The following is a 27,530-nucleotide window of genomic DNA, read 5'->3' on the forward strand; positions in this document are numbered from 1 at the left end:
AGCACTGGATGAAAAATCGGCTCTCCCAGCACCCTAGTGAGCTGATTTCTGAATGGCTCCCAGTGGCACAGCAATGATCCCTCCCCATTTCCTCTCTGAACGACTTGTTCAGGGGGGCAGGAGCAGCTTTACCAGCTACTAGCAAAACAGGGGAGTACAAGTCACCAGAAAAATTCTCTTCAGCAGTGAACTGCAAGTCAGACGTGGCCAATGGGGCCTTGGTATCAAGGTCTTAGCGCTCTTCCCTCCTGACTTTCTGGTAGTGCCCACCGAGACACCCGCTGATGGCAGTGGGGAACTGTTGCACTCTAGTTTTCTTTGGGGCCGAGAACAGGTGGAACCCCAACCAGTGGTCACCATTCCGTTGAGCCAGGGCTAGAACAGTTTCAAAGCGCATTCCCGGGGCCTGCTGCGCTTGTGCAGGACTCGGGTCTTGCTTAAAAGTCAGCAGTGGATGTGTGACCCTTGGAAAGGTGTCCCGTTAGCATGGCATGGGGTACCCATCACAGGGCGCTTCATCTATCAGATCACACCAACCATGGATCTGTGGCGGTATTTTTCCATCCGATACAAATGGGTGTTTTAAAGAAAAGACATAATCTGCCTAGGCGTTTAGAGTCACGCGCTCAGCTGAAATTCTGAGGCCTGCGCCTCTGTGTGTGCCCTCCCACAGAATCCAGTGGGAGTGAGCCATGCACACAAAGGACTCGTAGGATGCGGGACCGAGGGGGGTGCCCTATTCGTTATCTGATATTTGGGATTGATCTTGAGCTCACAAGCCCTGCCTGGCTGAAGCTTGCAATGTAGAGCTCAAGGGTGGACCAGTGGTTAGGGTGCTAGTCTAGAACTTGGGAGACCCAGGTTAAATTCCTGGCTCTACCAGAGTCTCCCCATGTGTCCTTGGGTATCTCTATGCCTCAAGTACAATGGGGATCACAGGCACTGGCCTTCCTCACGGGGGTGCTGCAAGGATAAATACATCAGATTGTGAGGGTCATTAGAACGGCCAGACTGGGTCAGACCAAAGGTCCATCTAGCCCAGTATCCTGTCTTCCGACAGTGGCCAATGCCAGGTGCCCCAGAGGGAATGAACAGAACAGGGAATCATCAAGATCTCCATCCACTGTCACCTATTCCCAGCTTCTGGCAAACAGAGGCTCGGGACACCATCCCTACTCATCCTGGCTAATAGCCATTGATGGACCTATCCTCCATGAATTTATCTAGTTCTTTTTTGAACTCTGTTATTGTCTTGGCCTTCACAACATCCTCTGGCAAAGAGTTCCACAGGTACTTCAGTAATTGGGGGCCATATATGCCTTAAATACCTAGACAACTGTCCAAGACCCTGATTATGTGATGGCTTGGGATCTCCCCTGGGACCTTTGCATAATTGGGGTTTACCTGTATTTTGGGGGTATCCCCTGAGCTGTTGGGCCTGACCATTGACTGCTCCAAATATCGCAGAGAGAGCGTTCGGTTTTTCTGCTCTCTCATACAGTGCCTCTCCTTAGGATTACTCACGTGCCAACTTCTTGGTTTTGGCACTCTAATAAGTAAGATACACCTGATGAGATTTATGGGGTTTGAAAATAACCAGGATTCCCATCAAGTAACCAAAGCCAGCAAGGCATTAGTGTGATGGGAGGGGGAATCCTCGGAAAAAATTCTAATGAGATTAACATCCTTTGACTTTAATATCAGGAACTTGGCCAAAGCATCATTGAGCTTGTCAGGAAGTATTACAACAAAATTAAGAACCAGCAGCAATTTTCTTTCATTCAGTATCATATGCTTTATAAAGTAAATTATTAATGCTTTTTTTCCCTCCGTTAAAGCAGTTATTTGCAGCGTCTTGGAATATTTCTCATTAGAAATAACATCATCTAAAGAACTATATTGATTAATTTTTTTTCATCTTAGATTCACGAACGTGAACAACATATTTATAGGATATCCCCTTTAACTAGAATTCTCCGGCTTTATTTTTATATTATTGATCTTTTTGACGTGAATTGCTTTTTGGCCTCGTGAAAATGTTGTAAGCTTTCTGACTTCAGAGAAATGGACTCCAGCGTGAGCAGCGCTGGAAAGAATGCGAACTCCCATGTCCCAGGGTAATATCCAACATATTTAATGACAGTTCAATGCAGCAGCTCCTTAGTGTGTCTTCGGAGTCTCAGCATTTACAAGCGTTTTAATGGACTGGGTTACAAAGCCTGAGCGGTATGTGGAAAATATTTAGAAATATATAACCCCCCTTCCCAGCTGCTGGCTCGCAGGCTGCAGCACGCTAGGGGAAAAGACAGGGACTCTCAGACAATGGGCATGTTCCAGATTTAGCTTTCATCCCAACATTTCGTTTCATTTCGCTCCACTGGGGCTACCTGCTGTGCCTGAGTTCCCGTGGGATTGTGTGATGCCTGGGGAAATGTGTGGCCGTTAGTCGCTAACAGGGAAGATACGGCCAGTTGGCAGCTCTTGACCAAAATTGTCTCTGATCCCTGTCCGAGACCTGCCTGTGAGCCTGATCCAAAGGCCATTGAAGGCCACTGACTTCGAAGGGCTTTGGGTCAGATACAGTGCTCTGGCGACGTGGTTAGAGGTGGGGCACATGGAGTTTGGTATGCTGCCTACTAAGGCCCCCTGGCCTTCGCTCAGCACTGCGGGTTGGCCTTGGGAAAGCATCTCCCCCTACTCCCTCCTCCTGGAAACCTGCCACAGCTCTCCATCCCGGCGCTACTGCTCCAGAGCACCCTGGGCTTGACGGGAACTCCTAGTTCTGACCAGACACACTCCCTCCTTCCTCTCCCTTTCCACAGCCAGCGGGTAACTGTCCTGCTTCCTTCTCCTGCCCCACTTTAGACACAATCCTGTCTGTCCTCCACCAGCGTGGCTCCACCTCTCTAGCGCCTCCTGGTTGGGGATCGTCCACAGCCCTAGGCGGCCACGCGTTCCTCTCCCTCCTGGACAATCCATCCCCCTTTCTCGGCTCTCACGAGCCACTTTTAAGGACTGTCCCCCCAGGGAAGCAGCCAGGCTTTGCTAAGTGCTTTCTCCCTTGCAGCCCAGCTCAGCTCCCTTTCCAGCCCTGCCTTTCGCAGCCTCTCCAGGCAGCTGAGGCTGTAGCATTCCCTGGGGGATCCCTCGCTGCTCTGCTGTTTGCTGCACACTCACCCAGTCCCCTTCCCCGGTCTGTTTTCCAGCAATATTTCCTTGGCTAGGAAACGTGCTGTTGCTTTCAGCACCTCTTGTCTGCAGCTCTCCGCCCCGGGCCGTGCAATGCTGCAGCGTCCCTGGCTGGGCAGGGACGTTCCCCGCTCGCAGGGTGTACCTGCCCTCCTCCTTCCAGAATAGCTGGTGTCTTCTGGGGTCTCTGTTGAGTGGATCTCCCGTTCCGAGTCCCAGCTGATCCTGTCTCCCTTTGTCATCTCTCCCCTTCTCCCCTGTATTTGTCTTTATTTTCTTCCTCTCCATTAGAGACTAGGGTGACTACGCTCAGCTCCCCACAGCCCAGCCATTATAAACCCCCCGTTCCTGTCTCCCTCAGTCACTCTTGTCCCCGACGGCTTTGACCGAGCCCCAGCCGAGAGTGCTGCCTCCCTTTGCACAGCACCTATTGCTACACTGGCTGCTCTGCCCTTGAATCCCTCAGCTATTGACATTACCATGGAACGGGGGATCAAATGGGCCCCAGCGCTGAATCAGCCCGGATCTGGGGGGGTGGCAGGACAAGCCCCCCGCTGAGGAAGTTACCTGTGTGGCTCTCGTCACCGTCGGATCTGAGCAGCTCTGTCACTCCTGGATTGTAACTCCACAGCCCCCACGAGGGATGGAAACGCGATCCCCACTCTACACACGGGGACCTGAGGCACAGGGGGGAGTAGGTTGCTGGTTCGACGTCACTCAGGTAGTCTGCAGGTGAGCCACCTGTGTCCCAGACTTTGGGCTCTCCCCCAGTTTTACAGCTTGGAGGGGTTTTGCCCAGGTGCTGTATTGGATCGGTGCAGCAAGATAGGTGGCTACGTTGTGCTCCTGTGAATTCTTGTGTGTATGTATTTACTCCCCTTTGCGTCCGATATTCTTATTTAATGCCACCTTAACCACTTGAGGCCAGTATAGCATAGTATTACCCAGTGGCAGGCATGCTTTTCTCTCCCCAAGGCATCTGGCTGGGGAGTATTGCCTAGTTGCTTTAACGTTGAACAGCTCCAAGCCACCTGAGTTTCAGTGGGGGTGCCGTGTCATCAGAAGACACAGGAGTTAGGAGACCTGGGTTCTATCCCTGCTCCTCACCTCGTTGCGTGACCTTGGACAAGTCATTTAAGTGCTCTGTGCCTCAGTTTCCCTGTCTGTGTAATGGAGGATGATGACACTGCTCCAGCTTTATAGAACACTCTGAGCTCCTTGGATGAAAGATGCTAGACAAGGCCAAATTATTATTTGCTCACCTGGCTGGCAAAAGCCACCCATTTTTGCATCTGGGGCTGTTGCTCCGTCATTCGGATAGATTTCCCCTGGAGGTTGTTTTATTTCAGCCAGCCATGGGCCTCTGCAGGGTTTTTTTTCCTGCTGATTTCATTACCAGTTTCATTGTGGCTGAAAACCAATTACCATCCAACAGTCAGCCCTGTTACAATCCTTTCTCCAGCCTCTGATCACGCTGCCCTGCTGCCAGTAATTCCTCCGCAGTGGTCACTCCACTCTGGTTTTTGCTGCTTGTACTTTGTAAGGGCTGCCTGTCCCTGAAAGGAAGCAGCGTTAGAAATTGGAGGGGCACCTCTCCCGTCTCCATTTCCTTCAAGAAATGTAGCAGCACTTTTGGGGGGGGGGGGGCATTTTTATGGTGCATAAAGAACTCCCGAGAAGTTTTGGCTTTCTTTTTTCTCAGGGGATAATTTTATTTATGCATTTGCTTGTTTTCTAGGTTAGAAATTCAGGCCTTTGTTCACAGGGTCTGCAAGGAAGAACACAAGACACTCAGAAAGCTTTGTAGGGTTAGGACATCCCATATTTCAAATGGAAATCTGATGAATTGAAGTGATTATTGTGTATTTGAATTAGATGGGAGTTTAACAAAAACAAGTGTTTTAAACAGAGCAATAAAGAGGTGGAAGAAAAGATCCATGTGCTAACTAAAAAAGCAAAAAGATTTGAAGCAATCACATGGAGTCGCCAACCAGAACCAGGGAACATTAGGAGTTGCAGTACATAACAACAACTTTATTGAACCAACAGTCTTATGAACAATGTTACATACTCTTGTGCACCAGTAGATGGCGCTGTTCAGATTGACGATCTACATACACAACAAGCTGTTTTTGCATAGAACTCTCATAACAAGGGACACCTGATTTGACCTTCCTCATAAATATAAGGGGGAAAAGAAGACAGCAAGTTCTCTTTTCTTCCCCGCCCACCTCTAGTCTTTCTTTCTTTATTCTTCTACAGGCCTTCTTTATACATCACAAAAAAAGAAGAGGGGGCAAAAAAGAGAGTGCAAAACTATGATTTTTCTCTCCTTCACAATTTGCATTTAACATTTGGAGACCTCCATTGCAGTGTTCCTAGTCTTAAAAAACACACACACCTTTGTTTTACTCTGACGATTTAGATTGAAATAACTGAATTCTCATCCTGGATTTGATCACATGTTCAAAATAATAAAACCACCCCGATGCAATTCAGATTCTGCTCCCTTTGAGATGAGACGCTGAGGTGGTCATATCATTGGTGGTTAACAAAGTTTTGATACTGGGAAGGATCAACAGAGATAGGAGAGTTTAACCATTTAGCCAGTCAATTATAATAATATTTCTGCTTCCAAATGTTTAAAAAGTTGGCTTCATAAGGTATAATCATGGCACAGAGGCCAGTCTGACAATAGTAATTAATTAGGCTATTATGCATTCTACAGTGATAATTGCTTTGCTGGAAAGTCACCAGCCATGAAAAAGACCCGGCACATAAATGTAATTCATCAATCCAAGTTGTTCCAGCACAGTTGCGTTTTCTCACCTGGAGTCAGTGTACACTGTGGAAGGAAACAAAAAAGAAATTAATGTTACATCGATATATAATAGCTGAGTGCTTGCCATACCTCGGCTCATTGGAGGATTTTGCAGGGGCGAGGGAAAACAGCAGTTAAATGAAGGTTTAGCATCTCAAATGGCCATCTCTGTGATCTCGTGGCTGGCAGCAGGCATTTCAGCTCCTCTCCCATTACTGCTTGCAATCAGGAGGGTGGGAAAACCAGCTACGCTGATAGGTTGCCCATGAAACACCACACAAAGGAGCTGGGAGTTTGCATCTGAGTGAAATGTATCTAACTGGCAGCGATGTTCTGATAGGATTATACCCATGTGGACAGTGCCTCCTTACAGGCATTGAGACTCGGGTCGGGGAAAGAGATCTCAGAAGAATACAGCGTTGCAAGGTTCTGGGTGGATTTGGACCTTTGTTTTGGAGCATTTGCTGTTTGGGTGGATTTCACCTCTGGGCAGAGGGCCCAGCACCAGGTCTAGGTGCCACCCCACAATAAGTCATAAGTGGTACCTAAGCCTGGTGCTGGTCCCTCTGCCCAGGTGCAAATTCCATCCAGTGAACAGAGAGCACATTTGTAAATAATTCCACATCTGATCTGGGATGTGCTTGCGTGTGAGCTTCCTTGTTGCTTCCTCCTTTTTTCCTTGTCTTAAAGTGGGGTGTCGAATTAAAAACGATCTCCTTTTGAAAAGCACGTTCCCTGCCTTGGGTGATTAACGCAAAGTTAATCTAAGTAGCTTTCCCCCTTTTGTGCAGTTGGTTCACTCTTTGCCCTTCATTCCGCTGGAGCTATGAAATTCACTGGTCAGTTTCACTTTTTGTTTCTAGTCAGTTTCTCCTCCCTCTCCTGCTCCAAGCAACCTGAAGCAGAGTCTGGGAGGTAGATACCGTGAACTGCAAATGTTGGTATAAATCCAAGCCCAAACCCTTCTATTTTCACTCACCTTTCTTGTTTTTAAATGCATGTGAATATTTGTATTGCTTTCACAATTTTTAAAACCTTTCTTTCTTGCTTTAAGACAAACCCTACATCTTGGATCTAAATTATCACTTGACTAGGTATCAAACCCCAAAATATTTTAAACAGGCTGGGGAAGGAAATCGAACCCAGCCACTCACATAGTATAAAATGTCTCTATACTGTGATATATTTTTCACACAACAAAGTGATTTGAAATTAGATCCGATGGGCCAATTTCCACCCTGCGGTAAGAAGGGCATAACTGATTAACTAAATGGAGTGGCACAGGTGTATAACAGGGCTGAATTAGGCTGTATTTCTCTCCCCATCCACACAAACATTCTTGCTGTCTTTTCACCTGGAGAAGGACAGCCGGCCACATTGTGCCGTTGGGTTTTATTCAGAACTCCCCGCTGGTTTCAAAGGGGAATCTTATTTAAAAGCCAGCTGTATTCTATAGGTCAGTACCACTCGTGTGGGTGGAAGAGTTCCTTGGGGAAACTCAGACTTCGGTGCAGTTCAGCCCATGCTATTGACCCATGTAGGAAAGGAGTCTTGGACAGGATAGTACCCTGTATGTAAAGCCCAGCCCAAGGGGCAGCCTTGAAAAAGGAAGAGTGCTCTGATTAGTCAGGGTTGGTTGATTAGTCACGAACTGCTCAGTTTCAGTTACAGTGTGACATTTCACTTTTTTTTTTTTTTTAGAACTCAGGTAAAATACCAACCTCCAGCCCGTCACGTCATTTCCCAGCAAATGTAATATTTAATCCCCAGGACTGGCCTAGCAGAGCTGTGTCAGGCAATTAAACAGCCTCTGTGGGTCCTCGCTCACTTGACGACTTGTGTCTTGCCCACACGTGCTCCTTACGCTCTTGCTAAGGGTGGGCGGAAGGTTCTCAAATGGAATCGGGGCTGTGCAGATAAAATCAGAGAGGGAATTTCTTCCCTGTCGGGTACATTGCCATGAGTGGGGTTTTCATAAGCGCTCAGCATTGGCCTACCTTTGCGCCCAGTGGGAATTTACCACTGACTCCATTGGGAGCAGAGTAAGGCCAATGATGAGAGTGTTTGAAAATCAAATCCTAATAAATAGAGGGCCTGATCTTGCTCCCATTGAAATTAATGGCAAAACTTCTATTGACTTAACTGGGAGCAGGAGCAAACCCCACTGACCAAACTTCCACCCCACCCCAGAGCAGTGGGGCTAAATGTTCATAATTAACCAGGAAGTTACCGTGTTTCATATTTTGTGGCGTTGAGAAACTAGAAGAATTGTCTCCACTCAGCCACGGGCCTGATCCAATGTGCAGTGAAGTCTGATGGGTGCTGGAGGTCGGTTTCACTTTCTAGTTGTGATGTATAAGCCCTGTCGTCTTTTGCTGGGGTTTCTGGTACCACTGGGAAATATTCAACTCTAAAACTTTCACTGAGATTTTTTTCCAGTCATGAAAACAATTCAGTTCTGGTTTTGTAAAAGCTGATTTGTTTAAAAAAAAAACCTAGGCCAAAAAACTCAACACCATCCCTTGGAAGTTTTTTTCAGTGTATTTATTTCATTTGCTGATCCTCAAAACTAACAGTTCCTAGCAATGTATTTTCTAGAATAGTTTAAGGTGGCCCATCTGCAGGAGGGAAAAATACACTCGGAGTGTCTCCAGAATGATTTTATTCTCGCCTTAAAAACTCAAGCGATTGGCTGATATTTAGGTGGATTATCTCTATCCGGAAAAGGTCATTTAAATTTTTTTTAGCTGACATTTCCTGAAAGAGCAGAGCCAACTACTGGCTGAAAATACTGCGGATGGTAAAACGGGAGTAGCGTGTCTGAGCGCACCTGTCACATCATTCCGGTGTGTTTCACCAGGGCGCTCTCAGCTCCTGCGTTAACCCTTTGTAAAAGCACCCTTCCCGTAAAACGGGACTGAATTGGTGTCCTCGCCGCGTGGCTGTGATGCGTTATTTCCTGTATCCCATGTTTTAGTCTGAGGATTGTCCTTCAGCAGCTTCATTAACATCGGTGGAATGGGCACCTCACTGACCACATTATCTCCACTGTGGGCTTTGTCTCGTGAGTCCTGTTCAGCTCGGGGCTTCCCTGTGGTGGGAGCTGGGCTTGGCTGGCACCACAGCCCCGCTTCAGTGCTGGGGAGAGGCTCAGGCATAAAAGTCAGACTGGCGTGATGATCACCCTGCTGATGATTAAACTGCTCACCTTTGAACGGAGTCACTCTTGGGTTTCCATTGCTTTGTGGCAAACGTGACCTCCCAGTGCCCTCCAGGAAAAGATTGCAATAGGGTTGGAATCAAGAGGGTTCTATAAAATGTAACAAGCTTCCATAGAAACGATAGCAAAACCTATGAGATGTCATCCCGACCCCACTGAAGTCAACGGCAAAACTTCCCATGAAAGCATTTCACCCATCAAATTTAAGCCAATGATGTCCTTTCTGTGGATTGTTGGAACCAGCCCTGTGGAATTCTGTAACAAGGAAAGAATTCTCGGTTAATTTCTGTGGGAAGCTTTCTAACCCTATAGAAAGGCCTGCCTTTCTTACTGTTGGCCTTTTTCATAAGGGTTAAGGTTTATTTAAAGTGTGGATGCAAAGTCTTTTGTATATTTCTAAGGTGATTAATCTCCGATAATACATTGAAAAATTGATTTGAAAGTTTAAAGTGCTTTGAAGATGAAAAGCGTTGTAGAAACACTAAGTGTTAATATTATTTATGACTGTGTTTTAACAAAGGCAGTACAGTGTTTCAGAACGCCCGCTGTAGTAATATTTAGCATTTGAGATTTTTGTCTGAGCATGTCCATTTACTCTCTTAATTCTGCTTGTCACCCTATCCCTGGCTTTTACCTTCCTGTCCCAGGCAGGCAGATTGTCTAGTCCATAAGGCGTGACCTGGGACTCAGGATCTGTGGCTTTAATACTCGGCTGAGCTACCGACTTCCTGTGTGACCTTTGCCAGGTTGTATAATCTACCCTGGGCCTTGGTTCCAGTCTCTGTAATGGGGAGGGATTCTGCCCTCCTTCACAGGGAGGCTGTGGGGATAAAATCCACTAGTGACTCTGAGGTTGCTCAAATATCATAGTGAAGAGGGCTAGATAGAGTTCCTCTTAAAAAAACCCAAAACTTCTATTACCCTTTTACACTTTAACTGCATGGGTTTGTGTGTGTGCGCGCCGAGGTGCATGTGGGGGTACTTAATGATTTTGTTCATTCATAGAAAAAAGAACCAAGTTCAGTACTGGAAGTATGACCCTCTATTGTGTCTGAATTTTAACATGTCTTTTACACAGAAATACATACTTTTGGTTTCTGACTAGAATGAACATTTCTCTGTTTTCTATTTGAATATTACAGATTTTATGAAACCCCAAAACCATTTAAAAATGGAAAAAAAATATTGAAGCCCCTTGAGCTCTTGACTTGATATAGATCTCAAAGTGATTTCCGTAAGCAGGGAGGCAGAGTTAGCCACACGTTGCGGAGGGGGAAATTGAGGCACAGAGGAATGAAATGATTTGCTCAGTGAGTCAATGGCAGAGCTGGGACCAGAATTCAGGTCTCCTGAATCCCAGTCCAGCCCCAGTGGGCCCGCGTGACAAACATAAAACCCAAGGAGAATCCAGGATTCTGTACAATTTCTGCTCTTTCCTAATTCATTGCTCCATGGGATGAGTTCATGGCGCTTTTTGCACAAGTTGTAGGGTCAACACTAAATAGTTCTCGTCTCAGCCCGTGATACAAGGCGATGCTTTTATAAAGTAAAAATTGGGCTGCCATAACACTTCCAATAAAAGTCAACGCCAATGATTGTTTCCTCTCCAGTGAGAACCCTCTACCTATTTGAATGGAAAGTTACATGTCACTGACATGGGTCATAAGGTTGAAAGGTGGGTGCTTCATGCTTAGGCACCTATGTTCATGAGGCATCAGGACAAGTGGCCTATTTTCCACTTCAGCTGCACGTGCTCAACACCTTTGATAAGCAGGCCACTTCTAGGGAGTAGCTAGGACCCAACCTGTGCCCACCGAAATTAATGGAAACTTTCCATTGACTTCAGTAGATGCCTTTGGGCCCTTAGTATGTATTTAGGTGGCTACTTGTAGGCACCCAAGTTTGAAAATGTTGGCCTTGAGCCATCGTGCCCTTTTGTTGTGCTAGCGATGGCTAATGAATGTCAGTAACCCAGTTCTCTGGTTCTTGGCTGATAAAACTACTGCACTAGAACGGTGAGTCTCCGGGAAGGCAAAGTCTGCGTTCATCGTAACGTATAGGCTAGAGATGGAAAAGGGCTCCATAGGGATATTGTATTCTAGTGCAGAAGCATTGCAGTAGCCTCTCCTACTGTAAAAAGGAGGAGCCTTAAATCAGGGCTTCTAAAACCACCTAGAGATGATGTGCAGCTGGTAATGCAGAGAACGGAACTTTGTCCAGTTAAAATGCACACACAGCTCTGATAGTTTTCCGCTTGCGTTACTGGCCTATTGCCGCTGTGTTTGTGGTTTTCTCTTTTAAACCCCCTGAAGCTGAATTTGTTTGTGAAATGCTAAAGAAAGCCCCCAAATTTCGAAGATGCTGGAAGCACTAGAATGAGAAAGTGGGTCTGTGTATTAGATGCTAAAAAAAGCCATGGCTTATGCAATTTTAACAATAGAAAAATGATCTTTGTGCTCTAGTGACTGTGAGCGTGGAGGGGGAACGTGGTTTGCTCAGGTGGCTGGTGAATTACAAATGAGTGGTTTGCTTTTGTTTTGAATGACAACAAGCAATTTAAATTCACTCTTGTGTGGAGGTTGGAAGCTTTTCTAGCAATGGGAAGAATCCCTGTCCTCCCCGCCCCCTCTCCCCCCCCAAAAAACCCCTCTCACCCCTTTAGATTGGTGAGATTGCGGCGCTGTCACTGTGCTGCGGCTGGAAGTTAGGACTTGGTTCGATAATTATCAAATCCGTGATCGGTGTAACTGATGATTACGCCATTGCTCATACCACTTCTGCCAGTTAGGACCAGTTCAGTTGTAGCTTCAAATAGGACATGGTTCTCTTTCTAGAGGCGCACAAGACCACTGCTCTTCCTTGGGTGGAAGGTGATGATTAATACAGACAAGCTGCTCATTGTCTTATTTTTAGCTCTGGAGTTATTGCAAATGTTAGAGTACAATATATCTGATGGGTTTTTCCCTGAGATCAGCCTGGCTTCCTGGTGAGATTTCAGGGTAACTCTTGCCGAGGATAAATTAACACAGGGCAATGTTTTTTGATCCTTGACTTTTTCTGGAATAAATGGAATTCCGTTACAATAGTGCGGTTGGTCCAGGGGCTTTATCATAACCCTGAGCACTTACGGAATCAATGCTCTACACTTTCAGAGCACGGAATGAACATTCAATAGCGAATCTGTCCAGTGCCCCCATGAGGATGGGGAAAAGGAGCCACCGGGAGGTCAAAGCCAAAGTTTTCCAATGTGGCTGTCTAAAGTCAGACAACGAAATCCATGGTTAGGCGCTGAGCTGGGACATGGGACATCCAAAGCCTGTTCCAAGCTTTGGCGCAGACTTCCTGGGGGTCTTGGCAAGTCACTGCGGCCTCAGTTCAGCAAAGCACTTCAGAATGGGCTTAAGGCCCAGACCCCAAAAGGGCGTCTAGGATTCCTATCTTCCAGGAAGCTAGATTCTAAATCCCGTCGTGAATCTAACCTCTCTGTGCCTCAGTCTTCCCCATAAGTGAAACGGGAGTAATAATACTTTCCTACTCGAGGATAAATGCTTTAATATCCGTGAGGCTCTCGGGTATTCCTGCAGTGAGCACCCTAGAAAGCCCTATACGCTATAGCCCAATCAGTGCGTTCTGCTGTTATCGGACGGGCTAAGTACCCTGGGCCACTTCCTTTTACTTGCCTACCTGCCACTTAAATCTGACCTACGCGGCCCAGGAACTGGCCCCAGACCTTGCCGGCCAGTCATGGAGGAGAGAGAATTAGAACCCTGCAATTCCAGGCTCCCAGCCTGGTTCTCAGCTCGCTAAACCAGGCAGCCTGCACTGACCTGGCGCTTCAGCAACCCAAGCTGGAGTATGTGGCTAGACAGACGCCATCCCAGTCTCACTCGCCGCTCTGGGTTCAGCCCTTTCCCCTAACTTCTGTTACGAATTCAGGGCCTGCTCCCCCAATGACAGCACGTGGGCGGATTGCCATGGCTACTCAGTGCCCCGGCGAGGTCAGGGGGGGTTGCCTAGAGGCTCAGCTGGATGCAGGAGCGGAGACTTAGCGCTCGGGAAAGAGTCAGGTGATCGTTGATTATCCAATTCCAAGCAGGGCTGATGCAGACTTCCTCCCCACAGCCTTCAGAGACCCGCTCCGTCCTTAGACTCTGTGCTGAGACTCAGTTCAATCTCCTTGGCAGCTCGTGCTTGGGGTGAAATCCACGCGGTAGCACAGAGACGCTCTTTGGAAGGGGATGTTTGCCTGTCCCGGGTTCCCTAATTTGAACCTCTTTTTTCCCCCGTCTATCCAAGCGCTGGAAGGCGACGGATCATGTTCTCCGGCATCAGCAAATCCATCAGGGATGAACGTGAACGTTCTGAACCAAGTCACTTTGATCCAGATTCTCCAGGCTGTTTAGGTACCTAACTCCCACTGAGTTTGATGGAAGTTAAAAACCTTTAGACGGCCAGGACCTTAGTGAACAAAGAGCTCTATCAGGTGGGGCGGGTGGAAAAACCACCAGGATTGTGTAGGCAAATGCTGAAAAATTCACTGGAGTAAAAGATTCATGCTCATCAATGTTGAATGGGGATATTGTGGCAGGACTAATGTATTGGTCTGTTGTTAGCCATGCAACGCTTCTGAATGGCGCAGTGGGAGTCTGGCCGCAGCCCCTCGGGGAGGTCGCACGCCCTGATGGGAAGGCCCCCGGGTTTGTGAGGACTGAAGGCAAAGGGAGGGGGAGACTGGGGTCTCAGCCATCCCACCCTGACCTGAAGATGTCAGCATGGCCGAGGCTTTTCGGGGGGGGGTGTTGTTGGACCCAGCTCAGCAACCTGCCATTTAAATAAAAGGTGAAATGCTTATTTCTTATTTAAGCTCCAGCATTAAATTATAATTTTCATTTACTCAAAGCGCATCAATGATTTATCTTGGCGTGACATTACTGTAGTGTTAGGAATTTAGCCAAAGGCAAAGGACGCAGGGTGTGGGTCCTGCACCAGGCGTAAACTAGTTACTTTGTTTAATTTCATGGATCCTTTTGACAACCTCCTCCCGCCTCACTGCCATGTGGGCACCTGGGAACTCCTGCCCTCCAGGGGGCAGCAGAGATGTATGGGGTGTAAATGGGACAGTGGCTACAGAACCTCAGCCAGATAAACTTGTTCTGACCTCCTGACATTTCTCTTCCTGCTAACGCTGTCGTGGTCGTTGTTATATTTATATTACAATAGCGCACAGAGTCGCAATCTCTGGTGGGGCTTGATTGCCCTTGGCACTGGACAGACGAATAGAGATGATTCTGCCCCTGTCTACAATCTAAATAGATTGGACAAGCAGCGGCAGTATTGTCCTCCTCATTCCTGTCTTGCAGTTGGATAAACAGGCACAGAAAGAAGAAGTGACTTGACCAAGGTCACACAGTGAGTCTGTAGCAGAGCCAAGGGTTGACCCCCAGGTCTCTCGAATCCCAGTGCAGTGTTGTGCCTTAACTGCAAAGCTGTGTTTCCTGTCTTGCCCATGTCTGCTCTCTGTGGGGCTCCCCCGGAGCCCTCTCTTGGATTTCTGGGCTCCAAATTAAAATAACTGCCCAGCGCGTGGAAGGTCCAGCTCTAACGATGGGATGTAACGTAACAGACAACGCCTGGGAATGGAAGCACAGCTGCTTGCATCTGGCAGGATTTCAGGGCCATGGAGAAGAGTGAGGTAAACGCCTTGTGACTGGCCAACCGTATCTTTCTTCCTTAACAGCGGGTGTTTTTCCTCCCGAAGGGGAGGGACGGATTCATGCACAGAGGCAGTGTGGTGCTGCTTAACGCTGACTGCGAAGCATGTACTGAAGCGAGGTGAGCGCACTGGCTGGCCTCTGTTCGTCAGCTGGCCTCTCTGCCAGCCCACGTCGGCAGGGTTGGCTAGCCTGGGGCTGTTGGAGCCGTTTCTGTAGAGCACGCTACAGGGGCTCCACATGTGTAACATTGGGGGGGTAAGGAATATGCTCCAGTCAGGGCTAGCACTAAGCCACCTTCGGTTAGAAGCAAATAAAGCCGACTGAGCTGCATAATTTGCTGGTCCAGTGGATACGGCACTGGACTGGGAGTCGGGAAACCTGGCTTTTCTTCTTGGTTCTGCCACTGACTCATTGTGTGACCTTGGACAACTCACCTGAGCTCTCTCTGCCCCCTATCTGTAACAAGGGAGGAATGATACCGGTCGTCTCTTGTAGAGCCCTGTGAGACCTGCAGCTGAACAGTGCTGGAGAGCAGCTGACTATGAGTTGTGATCTATGAGACTATGAGTTTAATGATCGCTTGGGCTTTCCTGATCACTTGCGGGTTGAGTGGCAGCTGGGAAGGTGAGCTGAAATGCGCTACCTGTCCCCAGTGAAATGTCACTGACAGCTTTCACTAGGGTGAGGCATTAGAGGGAGGCACTGACAGGCTGGCTTTGCTTGGAGGTGCCTGGTGCTGATGTCCTACCAGGTTCTTCTAAGTGGGATTCTTTGTGCCATTACCTCTGCAGCGAGGGTGCCTGCGTGGAGAGCCTGGTAGGTACCAGCGAGAGTTTTGCGTCTTTCATAACACAAGAACCCGCCAATGAAATGAATAGGCAGCGGGTATAAAACAAACAAAAGGAAGTACTTCTTCACACAGCACCCTGTTAACCTGTGGAACTCCTTGCCAAGGGATGTTGTGAAGGCCAAAACTATAATTCAATTAAAAAAGAATGAGAAGTTCATGGAGGATAGGTGCATCAGTGGCTATTAGCCAAGATGATCAGGGATGCGATCCTGTGCTTTGAGTGTCCCTAGCCTCTGATTGCTTGAAAGTCCCGTTACCTTCAACTATCAGAAAGCAAAGACAGACCCCGATGGGAGGGATGTGCAGAGCACTGACACATGGCGAGGCCATCTTCCAAGGCAGTCAGTTGCTCTGATGGATGGAAGAAGGATCTGAAAGCAGGGGAGACATTGGGTCTGTTCCCAAATGTGCCAACTCCCAGCGTGACCTCACGCAAAGTGTGTGCCTGCTCTGTGTATCTACTTAGACAGCCCCAGCACCTCCCGAATGTTAATACCTTTAACCTCACAGCACCCCGAGGGGCAGGGCAGGGCAGTTGAGGAGCCAAGGCACAGATCTTCAGAGGTAGTTAGGCTCCTAACATCCATTGATTTCAATGGAGTCTTAATTCCTCCCAGGATCTGGGCCAGAGAGGCTAAGTGACTTTGTGGTCTCAGGGGAAGTCAGTGGCAGAGCCCGTTCCCCACTTTCCTATCTGTACTACAGGGATAATAACAGTTCAGTTAAATGTTCTCCCGCGTTTGATGAAAGGGGCTAGACACATATCCAGTAGCATTATTATTCATTCTGATGAGCCCTTATCCCTGGGCTTTTTATAAAGTGCCCATAAGGCCCTTCCTTGGAAATATCACTTCCAGTGTTCACGTGCGAATATGCCAGTCCCATTTTCAACTCCGGTCAACTAGACAAACCACGTAATAGAACTAGACCTTGCGAAGAGCTCAGCAGAGGGGCAGCACGTGTGGACGTGGCTGCATCTTCGGGGTTGCCATTAAATAAGAAAGTTCGAAGATCATGGGAGTTGGCAAAACATATAGAGGCAAAAAGCAAACAAGTTGGTGGAACAGGTTTGTGTGCTGTAATTTGACCTGCAGGACCTGGGAAATACACCCCAGGTTCTCCTTGTCTCTGTGGAATCTAAACCCTGCACAGGTCAGTTAGGTCAGCAACGCAAGAGCCGTTGTAAACTTCGTAGAATCTTTTTCTCTTGGCACTTCTCTGGTCATAAGGACCTCGGTTTGGAGTTCAATTCCTTCCCCCACCCCAGGTCCCTGTCAGACCCCTGTAGTTATGGCGGAAACAACTTGATCAAAGAGCATCCTGCAGCATGCCTTAGAGGCGCTCCGACTCTGCGTTGCTCTATTATGATCTTAAAGTCAGCGGTGACCTCTGCTAAAAATAATTCCTAGAGTGAGCCAGAAACCCCCCAGCAATCATAACTTATGATCAGAAGCGGCACCAAGCAATAAAATAAAGGGTCAAAGGCTGTTAAGTGTTAGTCTTGTTTACTGGTTCGAGAACAGACCCAGCAGCTTTGCAGTGACTGGAGTTGCACAAGCCCCGCGGGGCGAGGCGAATGTAGGTGGTAATTATTAATTCTTTGGAGCGGGGCACGAATTCTGAGCTCAGTTACACTCGTGCCAATCTGGAGTATCCCTGCTGCAATCCAGGCATGTGCCTGATGGGAGTGCTCCAGATTCAGGCCGGCCTAGCTGAGCCCAGAGCCTGGCCTTCACGGGTTTCTTCTCTTCTTTGAAGCCCTGGTTTCGCATTTCCTCACTTGGTATTTTTATTTCCCCTCAGGTGATTGCACTTAGTAAAAGAAGCAAGGAGGCTGAGACGGCTTTCCTCAGTGTTTACAAGCAATTAATTGGAGCACCAGGTAAGGATTGCTTTGGCTACTTAGCTGAATAATTAATGTTGCGAACAGACCGCCCAGCAGCCATTACAAACAAGGATTGCTGTATATGCCGCATGCCCCGGCCTCATTGCCCTGTCCTGGTGTTCAGGGCTTTCTGCAGCTCCATCTCTCCCGTTAGCCATCCCTCCAATTGCCCAGAATCGGGTCTCGTTCCAGTGTCCTTTGGGCCACGGCACTGCATCCTCAGTGTTTGCTCTCCCTGCGTCGCGGCCGGGATGGTGGCCACTAATTTTTCCGTGTTATTTTTGAGATCTGAGCAAGCGGAACAGACAAGTGGAAACGTCTTTTGCCATCCTTGTATTTCGGCGCGTGAGCCAAATGCATCTTGACATTAGAAAAGGAATACATTTGCTCAAGCCTTGTAATAACACTGCTCCTATCCCCAGTTGTGTTTTTGACGGTAAGTTAACTACAATGACTGAGCTCCTTTTACAGCACAGCTCCCGACAAGGACATGTAGGGGGTTTAAACATGCATAGGGACATCCACCGAACCCTACACCTAGCGCTGTTCATGCCCATCCGTATGTTTGGCTGAGCCCTTTTGAAAGGAGAGCCAATCAAGGGTGACCCCAAGGTTAACATACAGTAACTTTGCATCCTGAGCCTAGAATGAACCGTCAGCCCCTCTGTGCTCAGTAATAATAACAATGCTTTCCAGTACAGGGTCTCACAGCCCTGTGCGAATGGTCTTCCGGCAGCCTTGCAAAATCCTGCTTGTTGGCTCACCTTGGATAACTAGTGAGGGTTTGGTGGGCAAGTAAAATAATGTTGTTTTTTTCATTCTCATCACACTGGTAAGGGCGGGTGAGCAGATTTGGTGCCTGGGCTGGTAAATGTTCACAATTGGTTTAGCAAGACTGTGTTGTCTCCATCTTATAGATGGGGAAACTGAGGCACAGAAAAGTTAAGCGACATGGTGAAGTCCAGCAGCAGAGCTGGGCTTGGCACCCTGGTTCTTGGCCAACCAGCCGTCAACTCTGCCTCCTGTCAAATTTGTGTGTGGAGCAAAGCAGTGTGGTGCAGTGGTTTGGGTGCTGGACTAGCATTCAGGAGTCCTGGGTTCTAACCCTGGTTCTGCCTCATTGGCTGCATGAGCTTGTCAAGTCTCTGTGTCCCCAGAAACAGGGCTAGCTGCTGCCCAGAACACTGAGGCCAAAACCAGCTCCCACCTCTAGTCCTTGGCACTGGTGAGCATCTTCCCCAGCAGTGGAGCCATGCTGCTGCTCTCGGAGCTCCCTCTAGGAAAGTTCTAGAGGCTCTGCGCAGCGTGGCCTTTCCACACCTTCGATGGATTTGGTGCTTGGCCCTGCGTAGAGGGGTCGAGCAGTAACTCTTAACAGAGACCCCCCATGTGTCATACAGGGGCTCTTTGCTTTGCACTAACCCTCACCCGTGCAGCTTTGTCTCCTGGTAGCGAAGAACCAGCCATGCTGTCAACAAGTCGGAGGATGAAGAGTCGTGAGGTGCAGGAGGGCTCCGGCAGGGGCACTAACTCATCGGGCAGACATTTAGGAATAACAAAATGTTTTAATGATTTCTTAGGGGAATTCGGGAGACACATTCCTGTCCTCATTAAATTTTATCCTGCGATACGAGAGCCAAATGTCAGAGCTGTTTCCAGAGCCCGGGTCTATTCGCTCGCCCTCCCCGCGCAGACCCCACCTCGGCGCGGGCTCTCACTCCTGTAATTTTAGCCATCTCGATGCGTTCCTTGACAGGCAGATTTTTTGTAGGCTACTTTCGAAGCGACACACAAGTCCTGATTCAACGTTTTTGTTTTGAATGGCTGCTGTCAACACGGCTCCCCGGCGGAGGCTGATGGCTCAGCGAGTATTTTGATAAGTGAGCGGGGCTGTGTGGCTGCAATTACGAAAGAAGATCGTAAATCTTTTCGATATTGTTCACACAGATGTGGCGTGAAGTGAGGGGGGGAAAAAAGCAGTAAAATGTGTTAAAAGCATAATTAATGTCATTGTTGCTGAGGAAGATTTGATTTAAGCCTCCCTTTGACTTGGGGAGCAGGGGCGGCTGATTTCTGTCTCGCGTTGGGCAAACCCACGAGGCGCAGACCCGGGCTGGAGGGAAGGGGCTTGTTAGCGGAGCGCCTGGGGAGAAGCAGGGGAGCACATGGGCTGAAGAAGAGGGAGATGCAGAGGGAACAGGGCGGGTTGTCTCCATTGAGGATTTGCCTCCGTTTCAGCCAGCAGTGTAGCTGCGCTGGTGCAACCTGTGGTGCAGACAGGAACAGCCACTGTTTGCACTGGCCAAGCCAATACCGATTTCCAGCAGGGGCAGACTTTGTCGGTGCAAATAGCAGCTGGGCCTGTCTACACGGATGGCTGAAATCGGAGCAAATCCCTGGTGTAGACAAGGCCTAGGATGACCAGATGTCCTGATTTTCTAGGGATAGTCCCAATATCCAGGGCTTTGTCTTATATAGGCGCCTATTACCTCCCACCCCCGTCGCGATTTTTCACACTTGCCATCTGGTCACCCTAACAAGGCCTGAAGCTATATCCTCTCTGTCTAGCGAACTCTAGCTGTAGCTTCTCCGCTGTAAGCCCCGAGCGTTGACGCAGCCTACAGCGATGGAAGGGCTTTTTCCATTGCTGTAGGTATCCACCTCCCCAACAACGGGAGCAAGGCTGATGGAAGAATTCTTGGGTCAGCAGAACTACGGCCCTTCGGTTGTGACTTTTTCACACCCCTGAGCTCTGTAACTGTGTCAGCCTAAGACCTTAGTCCCAAATCCTGCCCCTTCCTCTTGTCCAGAGGGGCTTCGCTGTGCAGGGGGAGGTATCTTCTCCGAGCTCTGCAGGGGCTGCCTGGGGGCATGTGCAGGATGGAGCAGGGGTGGGGGATCTGCCACCGTGTGGCTCCACCAGCCATTGGCTCCTGCACTGGGGGTACCGGGTGTCTGGCGGCTCCTGCACCCCTGAATCTGGAGCAGGCACAGCCCCTGCTCCTGCCTGCATATGGGGAGGCGGGGGGACTGCCATGGCCACGCAGGTCCCAAGGCAGGAGTAGCAGCTGCTCTCACTTTGCGGTGACCTTGTGAGCCGGAGAAATTCCTTCCCTCACCACGTGGCCACTGAGTGACTGGGGCTAGGCACTAGGAGAGCATTTCCCCCTGAGAGGATACTGCCGCTTTCCCCAAGGGGCTAAGGAAAGTTACTAGCCGTCCCCCTTACCCCCAACGCAGGGCTTTGCGCCCGTCCGGGGTCTCGGAGGGGTTCCGTGCACCTCTCCTGACCCGATTGGCGCAGGGAGCGGTGCTGTGTCACTCCCGCTAATGCCAGACGGCATGGGAAGACGTGCTGTTAACTTTCAACAGCAACGCTGCGTGACAGGCCTCCGCGGGCGGGCGGGCGGGGCGCTGAAAGCGATCTAGTGGGCTTGGCTGGCTCTGCCGGCGAGCTGCTCGTGGAACCAGCCCAGAGAGAGCCCTGCAGATGGGAGACCAGGAGTCAGCCAGTAGAGGCGGGGGAGGAGAGTCCAGCCTCCTGTTGATTCCAACAGCAGCAGCATTTGGCCTCTTGACTTGACTATCAATGGGAATTTTTGCCCAAGCAAGGGCTGCAGGCCTGGGCCTGGAGGGGAAGGAGTCCCATGTGGAGGAGCTGGCTCTGGGGAGGAGGGAACAGGGAGGACGTGGCAATGGGGGCAGGGACATGTGCAGGGTTGGGTGTGGGGAGCATGTAGGGGTGTGCGGAGACCATGGGAGAGTTAAAAGCCAGGGGACGGCTGGGGTCTGGAACTGGATGGGTAACGGTGAGTGAGGCTCTCCCTTCCTGCCGGTCCCGAGCGATCCAGCTGTCTGGAGTCCCTCAACCGTGCCGCATGGTGTGGTTTGCTGGAGACGCGTCGTTGTTCTGCAGCCGCTCCGTGCGGCTCCACAGCAGCTTTGATGTAATGTGTAATTAGACGTTAACTAGAGTAATGTTCCATGAGTATCACATGGAGCTGGAAGGTTTCAGGACCCGGGAAGGCAAATGAATTATTCAGTAAATAACTCAGGTAAGAACAGCCAAGCTGAGTGGAAAATACAACCCAAAAATCCAGGACAGCAAGACGTCAGGCCAAATTCAGTTCTATCCCACATGCCTCTACGTTGACTTTAGTGGGGCTGGATGGGCAGCCTCAGAACATCCACTGAGCATTAGCGCTGGCCTCTCCGGGGCCCTGTATTAATCAAAGCGGGGGGAACGCTGGCTCTGAGGCAATAAGAACCATCCAGAACGTTCACCCAGCCCACCAACCCCAAGCTAACCCTTGTTCAGAGTTCTCCAAAGTTTGACCAACTCTTATATCTCGAGACGGGACATGAGGTGAGCTAGGACTTTCAGCTTGAGTTCCTGGCGAGAGGGGTTCAGCTTGGAACCCCCACTGGGCCTCTGACCCTTCAGGGATTACCCTGTCACTAGGGCTGCAGAGCTGAAGCACACTGAAGGTCAGTTCCCGAGGACACAACCTTCAGTTACTGACAATGTTTAGATTAAAAGATCTAAGTTAGACGGCCCAGCCCGGAGGTCCTTGCTCTGTTTGGACTCCCCACATCTTCAGGCACAATTCCCATTGGTGCCCAGGGGCCAAATCCTGGGGTATCCCGAGCTCTCACTGCTCCCCCTGACTGCAGGAAGGGCTTTGCTTTCACAAGGACTCAGTACAGCAAAGATATCCAGGTTCAGCCCGTCATGATCCTGACTGCAGGTGAGAGATGGAACCAAACCAAGGCCCTGCTCCTGTGCATGACCACTTCCAGGATCAGAGCCTAAAGCCCCTGATGCAAATGCCCCCGACCGGATCAGAATGGGAAATCTACAGCAGTCCCTTCTCTATGAGATGTGTGAGGTCAGCTCCCCTCCCCTCTCCGTTACAGACACCCCCAGGCTTTCAGTTCAGAGCCACTCAGCTGGACGGACACCATCCCTCGTCGGCACTCCGCTTCCCCAGACACGCTCACGTCCCCAGTGGGAGACCCGGTCTCTCTGCAGCAGAGTGTGGAAAGGTATTTTGTCTTTTCTTTACCAGGGAATTGGGTTTTCCTGGAAGCGTTACCAAGATTTCCTAACGAAGCCAAAAACCCAACTCTTTTGGACGCATCAGTGAAAGACGTTCCCCTGCCCTGTGAAGTTGTGAATGCTAAAATAGTGTGCAATAGCACCAGCTAGTGGTTGTATTTGGCATCTGTAATTTAAGAAAAATACCAGGCCAATTTTTATTTTTTAAAAAGTTACGTTTTGTATTCAAGTATTTAAAAACAAAAATCAGCTGGTTTGGTCTTTTGTGAGGTTAGGCTCTAATGAAATCAAAGTAAGTTAGTCATTTAATTAAGCATCGTGTGCACAAATAGGTTAGTAATTGCCACACAAAGCCAGTGTCATTTTAATCCACACTTTGTTTTCATAGGACTGGTCCTGCAAACACGGATGCATTTGACTCATTCCACCAGTGTGGGTCGTCTCCCTTGTGAGTAGAATTACACACCTGTGTAGGCGTTAGCAGGATTGGGCCCATAGTCAGGAGCAGACCTCTCTGTTTGCCCCAGACTGGGACAGGAGGCAGGGGGTGACATGTGTGATACAAACCTAAGATGAGGGACACTCAGAATGATTCTTCCAATGTCATAGGCACCACTCCCTTTAGTGTCAATGGTTCTTCCTGTGAGCCCCGCCTCATAATACTTCATCTCTGATGTAAATTGTTTCTAACAATAAAAGGGTATGATCCTGCATCATCAAAGTCAATGGGAACTTTGCCATTAACGTCACTGGGCAGTAGATCAGACTCGAGGTGTGGTGGGTGCCAAACAGCTCTCTGGAACTACAGTGAGTTACGGCCCTTGAGCTGAAGGACATCTGAGAGGTATGGTTGGTGATCAGATGTGGTTGGCTGGACCTTTAAGATGTGTTGGCCAAATTAAGGGCTATATTACATTTCAAGCCCTATTTTTAAAACTTAGATCTTAGGCAAGTTGATTTTATTGCCTCTGTTGCCTATATGTGGATTGTCTGTTTAGTCCACAGATCACATCAAATCTCCCCTCTCGTGTGGACTAGCCAGGAGGGAATGGTGGTATGCTGTTTTAAGCTCAAATGTTTTCTTTAGAGCTCCCAGGTCCAAAAATATGTAATCAAAATGCAAACAGCTCACATCTGAGGAGGAAATGTTTAGAAAATGTGTCATTTTTATTTCAGCAAAGGCATGGTTGCTGAAAGAAGCTAGATGTAAATGCTGATACAGGCAAAACTCCATCGCGGCTTTATTACACAGGGTAGTGGCATGCGTTTTTGCTATTACATTATTTCTTGTTACAAAGAGACAGAGGAATTTGCCATAACAGATTGGATCATTGGTCTGTCTAGCTTTTTATTCTGCATTGGCTGTTCCCTGGTGTTTCCGGGGCTAGCAAGAAAAGACCCTCTTGGTGATACACCTAACCAGTATGTGCCGTGGGAATGAGAGAGACTGCCGGGTTGTGAAGGATTCCCGATCATCTTAGGCCCTGGAGCATGAGGTTTAATTACCTATATCGTTATCTTAGCTTGCATAGCTACAAATATTATTAATGGCTGTAAAATTATCCTTTTTAAAATCAGCCACGCTATATGTCTTCAGCTGATGACCCTCTGCAGCTGGGAATTCTACGGGTGGACTCTATGCTGTGGGAAGGCATGGTTTCCTTTTATTGGTTCTAAATTTATGGCCCTCTAATTTCATTGAGTGTCACTTTCTGCTAATGTGTGCCAGGTAAGATGCAAGGGTTAATTTCTACTAAGCAGGAATCCTTAGTCAACTCTCCACTAATTTGTGTCTTTACTGTAGCTTCTATGTCCAGGGATAATCCATCAGTTATACCAACGAATCAGGTTTATTCAGTGCTCGTATACTGTAATCTGATGCCCTTCTGTAGTTCCCGTCAATCCAAGGATCTCAAAGCGCTTTGTAAACATTATTTGTATTTCTTTATTTCGATTTTTAAAAATTTAAAAGACGCCTATCCAAGGCTCTGGACAGCCAACACATCATTAATAATACAGTAAAATCCAAGCAGCATTACAGGCCTCATCAGGACAGAGACCTACAGAAACTTCTTTCCATCCTATCATCATTAGGGGCATTCCCTACACTGTCTCCCACAGCCCTATCAAACCGGCATCTCTTGCAGCATGCCTGGAAAGTCAGCAAATCCAAGCTATTAATCAAGTAATTTTGCTTCCCAGCACCATGATGTAATCATATTATTGGCTAGTATTATTATTCTCATGTAACATAGGGAAACTGAGGCACAGAGAGGCTAAAGCAATTATTTTCAGGACTGTTGGGTGCTTCAGTTTTGGGGAATGCAATGTGAGACATTTTGGCCTGGCTTTTCAATGGCATTGAGCATCTGCAGCTCCCACTGACTTCAGCTGGAGTGGTGAGTACTCAGAAGCTCTGAAAAGTGGGGCCAACGTTTCTAAATCTTGGCATCAATAATTCATTGATTCATAGATTGCAAGGTCAGAAGGGCCCGTTGTGATCAGCTCGTCTGAGCTCTTGGGTAACACAGGCCAGAGACCTGCCCCACGGTAATTCCTAGAGCAGCCAATCTTGATTTCAAAATCGCCAGGGTTGGAGGATCCCCCGGGACCCTTGGTAAATTGTTCTGGCGAGGCGCCACTTTTGAAAATTTGGGCCCAAATGACTTGTCCAATGGATTAGATATCCCGGATCTTCTGAGCCAAAAGCCCAAGACCATCCTTCCTTCCCTAGCTCAGGGGACACTGGGATTTCCATTGGAAGCCCTAGCCCTGGCTTTCATTGTTTCCTCTAACTCAATCATTTTTGCTAGGGATTCCAATGAGCAGAGCTCAGACCAGACCGAATCTCCATGTGGGGGATTCTTGGCCACTGTTAGGTACATTGGGTCTGACTCTCCTCTCACACCTGCGTAAATCAGGAGTCACTCCACTGGAATCGTAGTGTTCTGTTGCGGTCAAACTGCTACAAGTGAGCGGGAAATCGGGACCACATGATGCGCCAATCGGACAGCCAGGGAAATGGACCTCATCTCTTGATCCACAGGCCAAGCAGAGAATGAGCAGCAGCTAGTGAGCTTCTACCCACCCCAGCCACCACCTCTTGAATCCCGATGGAACCACCTTTAGGGATTAGCAGGTAGTCCAGAGCTTCTGGGTTGTGTCCTTTGCTCTGGCGCCAACTCACCATCATCTTTGGGCAGTCGCTTTCTGTGCGTTGCTTTGCCCAGTTGCCCTAGGGTAGCACAAAACGGGTTTAGAGTCTGATCTTCCATCAGTGCTGGGCAGTGACTCGCAGCTGCAGAGGTGAAAGGTGAGCGCCCGAGCTTTGCGCCTCACTTGAGCGTGTTTTCTTTTTCCCCTGCTATCGTTATTATCAGAATGAGCCTTTCCTCTTCTCGGTTCTTGCTGAGAAAGGGGGATTTGGAGTGGTTCTTTATACAGCTGTTTTTACTGTAGTGAGAAACTAGCTCGACATATTTGAAAGCAAACAGAAGGCTCCCTCCCCCCCCCCTTAACTTGTGTACCTTAGTCACTCTGCCTGACATTTAGCTGATGCCTCAAATAATTCTTCAAGACAAAGTAAATGGGATTTCCTTTGATACAGCGATTCTTCAGTTACAGGCATTTTAAGTATGCATATTTTGACACCGTCTTCTTGTTGTCTGGTCTTTTATTTCTATAAAGAAAACCACCCGGCTGTGTTTCAAAATTAACAACAATGGATTGTTGTTCTCTGGATTTCGGCAGAAATGGTGGTTGCATGAAGAAATTAATGGAGAATGGTTTTCATAGACTAATTGCAGCACGAGGTGGAAAAGAACCAGTGCGCCCATCAGGGTGTGATGCCAGTGCAGGGATATAGTAATTTGCTCAGGGCCTGTTGTTCAAAGGTGCCGAATGCTTGCAGTCCCTCTGCCTTCATTTGGAACGGTGACCTCTTCGGAAAATCAGGCGGTAGATTCCTTGGGCAAGATTCATCGTTGGGGTAACTCAATGAAGTTAGTGGCGTTCTACCAGGAATGTATTTGGCCCGTTTTCCTAGAACGAAAAAGGCCAGAGTTTCAGTCAATGGCCTCCATTTTGGCAGACTCGCTAATTCCGCTCACTTAGCAGTGTAAGTCTTTGATAGGTGGGGATCATCAGAGACCTTGATGTTGACATGAATTAAATAGCGGGTGTTCACTGGTGCAGTTTTGCACCTTCAAAACTGTAGACTTGGATAAAGGTGTATTGAAAATTTGACCCAATGGGCTATATCTGAAGCCTAGGGAAAGACTCCCGTTAACTTCAGTAGGAATTGGATCAGGTCTTTTATATATAATGTCAAGGTAGAAATTGAAAGGTGTCAAAGGAGCATTTTGGTCTTTGACTAATATTTACTTCATTTTGGTCTTCTGTCTTAGAAAATGTCTGGAGCCAATTCTCTGTTCTTCCAGAGGATTTCTTCATCGGACACTGGAGAGTTCAAATTGGTCTTACAAGGAGACTTTTGTAGCCATTTCTACTCGGTAGAAAGCAACATTTAGCACCAGACCTTCACTGGTATAAATCAATTTATCTCCACTGAAGTCAGCCAGGCTATGCTGATTTACGCCAACTGAGGAACTGGCCTTCCATACCCCAGTAAAGCCTTGAAAAAGATGCTTAACTGGCTAGTGCGGTTGAGGTTCTTGGTCAAGGGCCACACCCAAGTCTTCTCACTGACTTCACTGGGCTTTGGGTACGGTTGGCGTGAAATTGGATTAATTTTGCTCTAGTAAACCCCTGAAATCTGCCACCTGTTACTAGG

At 48.4% G+C, this 27,530-nt stretch overlaps 1 protein-coding gene across 12 annotated transcripts in view; it reads left to right on the forward strand.

The window, feature by feature from the left end:
• CUX2 (cut like homeobox 2) overlaps positions 1 to 27,530 on the forward strand; it is a 220,328-nt gene that overhangs the window by 144,288 nt on the left and 48,510 nt on the right. For 8 of the 12 annotated variants that reach the window (XM_065568751.1, XM_065568743.1, XM_065568745.1 and 5 more), the window contains 2 exons: positions 17,598 to 17,676; positions 22,597 to 22,725. In XM_065568751.1, coding sequence (XP_065424823.1) covers positions 17,598 to 17,676; positions 22,597 to 22,725 — 208 coding nt within the window. The remainder of the gene's footprint in view (positions 1 to 17,597; positions 17,677 to 22,596; positions 22,726 to 27,530) is intronic. The other 4 variants (XM_065568749.1, XM_065568747.1, XM_065568750.1 and 1 more) reach the window with 1 other exon arrangement.

This window comes from Chrysemys picta, chromosome 15 (assembly GCF_011386835.1).
Source record: "Chrysemys picta bellii isolate R12L10 chromosome 15, ASM1138683v2, whole genome shotgun sequence".
Taxonomy (NCBI): domain Eukaryota; kingdom Metazoa; phylum Chordata; order Testudines; family Emydidae; genus Chrysemys; species Chrysemys picta.